At 44.7% G+C, this 7,158-nt stretch overlaps 1 protein-coding gene across 1 annotated transcript in view; it reads right to left on the bottom strand.

Moving 5' to 3' along the window:
* The window catches only part of zmat3 (zinc finger, matrin-type 3), an 8,820-nt gene extending 3,148 nt beyond the window's left edge, over positions 1–5,672 (bottom strand). The window contains exon 1 of the mRNA XM_064329967.1: positions 5,310–5,672. Coding sequence (XP_064186037.1) covers positions 5,310–5,427 — 118 coding nt within the window. The 5' untranslated portion in view covers positions 5,428–5,672. The remainder of the gene's footprint in view (positions 1–5,309) is intronic.
* Positions 5,673–7,158: the final 1,486 nt, after the last annotated feature.

Genomic DNA, 7,158 nt, shown 5'->3' with positions numbered 1-7,158 from the left:
ACAGATTCCCAGGGCCGCTCTGCTCAGCTCACAGGCTGTCAGTCTGTTAATAAGTACGGAAGAGCATACTCCAGTAGGAAGCTTCGCTGCACATCCACACGACTGCAGGGCCAACAGCTGGCAGCTGTGCATGCCTGTCTTTCACAGAGGCCTGAGAATTCACACCGCAGACATGACTGCCTTCAAACAGAGTTAGGTCCTACGCAACTAAAGCCACACTTCAGCACTAAAGATCATCAGTGTTCCTGCTGAAGCTAAGAATAATGGAAAAGACAGAATCCATGCACTGCTTAATGAGCGCACAGCTTAACAAGCGATTTTACGCACATTGCTCAAACAAACCAGGGAAAATCAATCCCCTTGTAGCTCACGGGTGACATTTGTGTTGTGAATTCCCTCTAAAGGGCATCACTGACAAAGAGAAACAAACAGGCTAAAGACAGAACCGCTGGGTCCAGTCGAGCTCTGCTCATGATCAGGTCTTTATTCCTGCAGTACCGCACAATGCCACCGGGGGCTGCCAAGAGTTTCCAGCCACTAGTCATCACACAGCCCTGCTTCAGTCATGACAATTCTCCGAATTCTGTTCAAGGCGCCAGCCTTCTATTTACAGCCAGGGATGGGGGGTTTATTGTTGGAGGGGGTGGGGGATTGTTAGGACCGGGGGTGGGGGGTTTGTTGTTGGGAGGGGGTGCAGGTTTGTGGTTGGGAGGTGTTTGGGTTTGTGGTTGGGTGTGGGCGGGAGCGAGAGGTTTTGTTGGGTGTGGGTGAGGGTTGTTGTTGGGTGGGAGGGGGGTGTTGGTGGGAGCGGAGCTGTGCTGTTGGGTGGGGGGCGAGGGGTTTGTTGTTGGGGGGTGTTGTGGGTTTGTGGTTGGGTGGGGCGGGAGCGGGGGTTTGTTGTTGGGTGAGGGGCGAGGGTTTGTTGTTGGGTGGGGGCGAGGGTTTGTTGTTGGGTGGGGGGGGGGGCGGGGGTTTGTTGTTGGGTGGGGGGGGGGGAGGGGTTTGTTGTTGGGTGAGGAGGTGGGGGTGTTGGGTGGGGGCGGAGGGTTTGCTGTTGGGCGGGAGCGGGAGCTGTGTTGTTGGGTGGGGGTGGGGGCGAGGGTTTGTTGTTGGGTGGGGGGGGGGCGAGGGGTTTGTTGTTGGGTGGGGGGAAACTGGCGCCTCAGTTCTCTGAAGCGATGTTTCCGTTGTATTGTTGTGGTTGCAGGCCTGACAGTGGCGTTGGCGAGATCAAAGCCAGCGTTCCTGTGGAGCGGCTCGGCTTTCTGTCAGGCCCCACACAAAGCCCAGCAGAAAGGAAACCTGGCCGCTCGCTGGAATGGGAGCTCGGCATCGAGTTCCACAGAACCGGCTCCTCTGAGGCCCTGGAAGCACACGCAGGGGCTCGGGCACTGAGAAGCTGAATAAAAAAACCCCAAAACCTCACACACCTCAACCCAAAGACACGTTACCAAAACCTCTCACACATCAACCCAAAGACACGTTACCAAAACCTCTCACACATCAACCCAAAGACACGTTACCAAAACCTCTCACACATCAACCCAAAGACACGTTACCAAAACCTCTCACACATCAACCCAAAGACACGTTACCAAAACCTCTCACACATCAACCCAAAGACACGTTACCAAAACCTCTCACACATCAACCCAAAGACACGTTACCAAAACCTCTCACAAATGAACCCAAAGACACGTGTGAGGTGTTTGCAGACGTTCATCCATGCAGACCGCAAAGCCTGTTACCAAAACCTCTTCACACATCAACCTTCCAAAGCACGTTTACCATACTCTCCACACAACCCACAAAGAAACCTGCCCCCTAAGAGCCGACGTTCCACAAACCCTCTCACCCTGAGCAACCAGGCGAAGACACTGTAAAACCCCAAAACCTCACACACTCAACCCAAAGACACGTTACCAAAACCTCTCACACATCAACCCAAAGACACGTTACCAAAACCTCTCACACATCAACCCAAAGACACGTTACCAAAACCTCTCACACATCAACCCAAAGACACGTTACCAAAACCTCTCACACATCAACCTGAGGACACATTATCAGCAGCTCTCAATCTCTTCCTGGGTGAGACATTCGCTCTGGAGGTAGAGCGGCTGCCTGGCAAATGGCTGTTGGTTCGATGCCCTTCTGAGTGCACCGAAGCATTGAGCTTAACCCCCAAAATGCTCCCAACAAGCTGCAGCCTCACCGTTGGTGTGTGTGTGTGTGAATGAGAGGCAGTCATTGTAAAGCACTTTGAGCAGTTGCTGCTGGAAAGGCGCTATATAAATGCAGTATTCACGTTAATTTACCATTTACATTACAATTTCTAAAATTTTCCACTGATAAACTATTTTTAAAAAAACCTTTTAAAACCACAAATGATCAGACTGAAATACATCTTTGGATGAAATCTAAAAATACATCCAGAGATCTGAGCATGCTGTTCTGCTCATATCTGTTAGAGCTTATTATAGCCAGTTCCAACCTGACATCTTCAGTTAGGCTAACAGCAGAACAGAGCTTCCTCCCGTTCGGCACGGAGACACAAAGTCAAAGCAGAAATCACTTCCTCACAGGGGGATACGCTCCTAAAATAGCCAGTGGGGGGGGCACATAATCCTACAGTTCTCAAGGTTGACATGTCACAGTCACACACTTTTCCAATACAAATTGCTGTAACTAACAGATGATTTCCGCAAGAGATTGAGATTACCTAAAGCCTCACCTTTACCCTGGAACAACAGTTATAGATTATGAGGGAAACCCCAGTATACACAAAACACATTTTTTTAATTATTTCATTTAATGAAAAAAGTTATCAAACACCCATATCAACCGTGTTTGATTGCCCCTTTGATCAAAAGTAATTGCCCCTTTGATCTTAATTGCCTAAAAATAACTGTGTGCATGGCCTTTAACAGCAACAACCGCAACCAAACGCTTCCTATAATTTGACATCAGTCTTCCACGTTGCCATGGAGGAATTATGGCCCACTCTTCTTTGCAAAACTGCTTCAATTCTGACAAGTGGGTGGGAACCATGAACTGCTCATTTCAGGTCCTACCACAGCACTTTTTTTGTGTTTTGGATCACCAACCTGCTGCATAGCCCCTTTAAGCTTCAGCTTCACCTCACAGACAGATGACTGGATATTATCTTTAAGAATTTTCTGGTAGAGAGCAGAATTTATGGTTCCATCAACAAGGACAAGTTGCCCAAGTCCCAAGGCAGCAAAGCATCCCCACACCATCTCACTAATTTGCTTTACGCCAGATATAGTGAGACCTGTATGGTCCAAAAATTTCCACTTTTGACTCATCTGTCCATAGCACTTCATCCCAAAAGGCTTGGGGATCATCCAGGTGCTTTTTTGCAAATGTGAGACAAGAATTGATGTTTCTCTTGGTTAGCACTGGTTTCTGCCTTGCTACTTCATTCTAATGAGACTTTACTACAGGCTGGCCTCATATACAGGAGCACACTCGTCATATTTTAGAGCACAGTCCATTCAGCTGGGGAAACAGACGCTGATCCTGAAATTGCAGATGCTGGGTGCAGTGGGACATGCTAATGTCATAAAGCAGAGGATAAGATCCGTGTACAAAAACATGACACGCATCGCAGACCTAATGCTTCAGTGCAGCAGAATCCCGCTCTTAGATTCTGTGTTCCATCTGATGATGCCATTCCTGGTGACGTCCCATTCCCAGCTGAGATCCTTCAGTGCCTCAGGGACTCAAACGCTGATTTAACATCTCACTGTGAAATTCTGTTAATCGTGCTTACCTAAGCAATCATACCACGGTCCAGTACACACATACACACACAAATAAATATATATATATCAGTGCAATTAAATGTTTGCTAAAATATCACTAATGAAAATTCTGGTTTTAGTGATTGGTGTTTATGGACAGCATGAAGACCAACACTGATTGTAGTCTATTTTGTATAAGTTATGTCACTGTACACATATCTGTACAACACTAAATTAAGCACGGCCACATTGACTACTGAAAATGTGCATTCCCAGTTTTGATCGCTCCTTTTTCCTTTCATAGACGATGATGAGCTTGAAGTGATCTGCACATCAAAAGAAGGAATTATTCATTTTTTCCACACCTATTTTATGCACACATTAATGAGAGAGCATCAGAACGTTCATTAGGACCTCCATTTAGTCTCAAAGGCGTTCTGTTTTTAGAAACAGTTCCAGGGATCAGGTTAGAAATGACCCAAAGTTAATTTGAAACTACAGCCTGAGCACCTGAAGGCTGAATCACTAGACCCTATGTGAAGATTGTTAATAACTAGGTCCACATTTGAACTTAAAATGAACCAGCGCAATACTTTCCAACCAGAAACAGAGAAGTTTCTGGTGACAAACACATCAGATTAACCAGTGAGGCCAGGAGCCCTGCATAAGAGCCACAATCCACATTCAGCACTCCTGTGACATCAGACGCTACATACATCACCACATTCAATCACGATCTAATCACAATCACAGGGTTTGGTGTACCCACTCAGTACCCTAAATCACAGGGTTTGGTGTACCCACTCAGTACCCTAAATAACAGGGTTTAATTGTGCCTGCTAACTCAGTACCCCAAATCACAGGGTTTACTGTACCTACTAAACCGGTGCCATAAACCACAGGGATTAGTGCACCGGATAACAAATAGAAATAAATAATTTGCTTTAAATTTTATGCCGGGGAAACACTACAGATCCAGGCCGGGTTTGGAGACACCTGTGCAGCGCTGAACAGACAGCACCGGCGGGGGGTTGGCTCTGGTAGCTCCGGAGTAAGGAAGTATGCACACGTCTAAAATACTTTAGCAATCTGGATTTACAACGAGAGATGGAGAGACACTGTCATTGCAATTCAAACGGCATTTGAATTCATTTTTCTTTGGCTAATGAGCTAAACTGCACACACTCCCAACGCAGCAAACGCTGCCCAGCTAGCCCAAAGGGTGAAACGCTGTTCCCTGTCAATAAGAGAATCGTGACTGGGTAACCAGTGAATTCGCCATAGCAATGGTATTTCAGTGCACTCCCTCTACGAAAAATATTTTATTTCTACCTACCATACATAAATTCTGGCTTTGCTTACACCGTACTTAGCTAGTTTAGCTAGGTAGGTAGGTACATCACTTGCGGGTTTCACGGTACGCTAACGTTATAGTAGTTACACGGTTAGCAAGCAGCCTAGCTAACCCAATGAAACTGAGTCTCCATGAGTCTGAACAGAAAACTGAGGCTCACTCTGCTGTAACCGTAATACTTTTCTTACCTGGTAACCGGGGGAAAAAGTGATTGTTATTCCCATAATGTATAGCCTGCGAACTGTAATTCCTGCAATAGTCATTACTTTGAAAATAAGCGCCCCTATTCTTCACATTCATCGCCATCTTCCCCGCATCCTCCTTCTGCTAACTAGCGAGCAAGCTAGCTTAGCTAACTTCTTCCACTCAGTCAAGGGGCTCTCACACTGAACTGCTGGCTTGGGGGAGCACAGTCGCTTAATAACGCCAGCGTTTGGCCCATTTCTACATTTGGGCTTTAAGTCTAAGATACATAAACGTTATAAAGGTAAGTAAAAAGTGCAATAACGTTTACGTTAATACCCGGGGCTAGATTTAGTAAAGTTCCTTCATTGGTGTACCCGGCCCTTTGGAACATTCCATTTTCTGTGGCAAACTACTGTAGATAGCGCTTTTATAAAGATCATAAATTCTTTTTTCATGCATTGCATCAGTAAACAACGTCAACACAAAAACCTGCTAGTAAAAAGGGTTCAAGGACAGGTGCATGTTAAAATTTAAAGATGAATGTTTTTGGGCAAAACTTTTAGGCCAACGTAAAAAAGCCACAATCCCATTGATTTGATTGCATTTCAGAGATGTCATTTTTGACACGTTTATGAGATATTGAATATGATTGACATGCTGTCTGTGTCTGTTGGTAAAAACAATGTATTTTCATTTGGCCTGGAATTAACTGTAATCATTTGAAACATAGCATACATTTCCCCCAGATTACAGATAATTGCAGCTATTAGATTAATTGGTATATTTAAATGTAGACGTGTGCACAGAGTAACAAACTATTTTGGCCTACTACAATTTATATCACACTGAACTGAGTACATTGTATTTTCACTTAAATAATTAAGGCATGTTCATTATTAATGTGCCTTCAGAACATGTTTCATGTTACAGCTTGAGTGACGGTGATGTTTTATTGGCAGGAATCAGGCAGTCATCTCTTGGATCCCTTCAAACTGGAACTGAAGGTGTTACTGAGCCATGGTGCTAATTAAAATACTGCTGCAGCTAGACGGTTTGCTCAAAACTTCACACCTGGTGTGTGGATTTAGACAGTGTGACTGGGCTTCCTCAGGGCATGGCATCTCTAGGGAACAGGGAATGTGGCTGTTTAAAATGTGTACACCATAAAGAGTAATAGAAATGTATTGCACTTTTGCCTGATACAGCTGATGGTATTGTGTGCGTTGTATATGACTTGAAAATTAGCATTGAACCCACAGACTGTATGTCAGTCTCTTACTGAGGTAACCTTTGCATGGCAAAATACGGATTATGCTGTTAAGTATCATGGCAAAATCAGTCCAGAAGATCAGCAGGCTCTATAGACCACTGCATGCTAGCTATGGATTAGCCACTTTCACTGTCACCCTTGGGGAAGCTGCTGGATCTGCTGGTTTTTGTTTCCACCTTAAAACAGCAACCAGTTCAGACCCAGGGAATCTGGTCAAGTGATTTTAAAAATGTGTACTTAACCACTCTTATATATGATATATGAAGTCCGGGAAACAATGTAAGTATATAAACCATGCAAGAGTGAATAGCCCATTTTTCACACTTGCACTTGAATAAGTTGTCAATTTGCATGTTATAAACTGTTTTAAGTTGTTCTGGGAAAAGCTGGCAGTTGAAGAAAAGTATTTTCTTCACCAATTGCAATGTTGACATGTATGTTTTGGGAAGACTAACATGAAACTGTAAATATTATGCAGGGTAGAACCACAGAAAGAGTTGAAGGTGTGCAGCATGAGCATATAAATCAGAAAATAGTTACTGATTTTTGGAGACCTCAAGGGGAAAATTGTGTTAGAGGGC

The sequence above is a fragment of the Anguilla rostrata genome, chromosome 4 (genome assembly GCF_018555375.3).
Source record: "Anguilla rostrata isolate EN2019 chromosome 4, ASM1855537v3, whole genome shotgun sequence".
NCBI lineage: Eukaryota > Metazoa > Chordata > Actinopteri > Anguilliformes > Anguillidae > Anguilla > Anguilla rostrata.
This window is presented reverse-complemented; position numbering and strand designations above follow the sequence as displayed.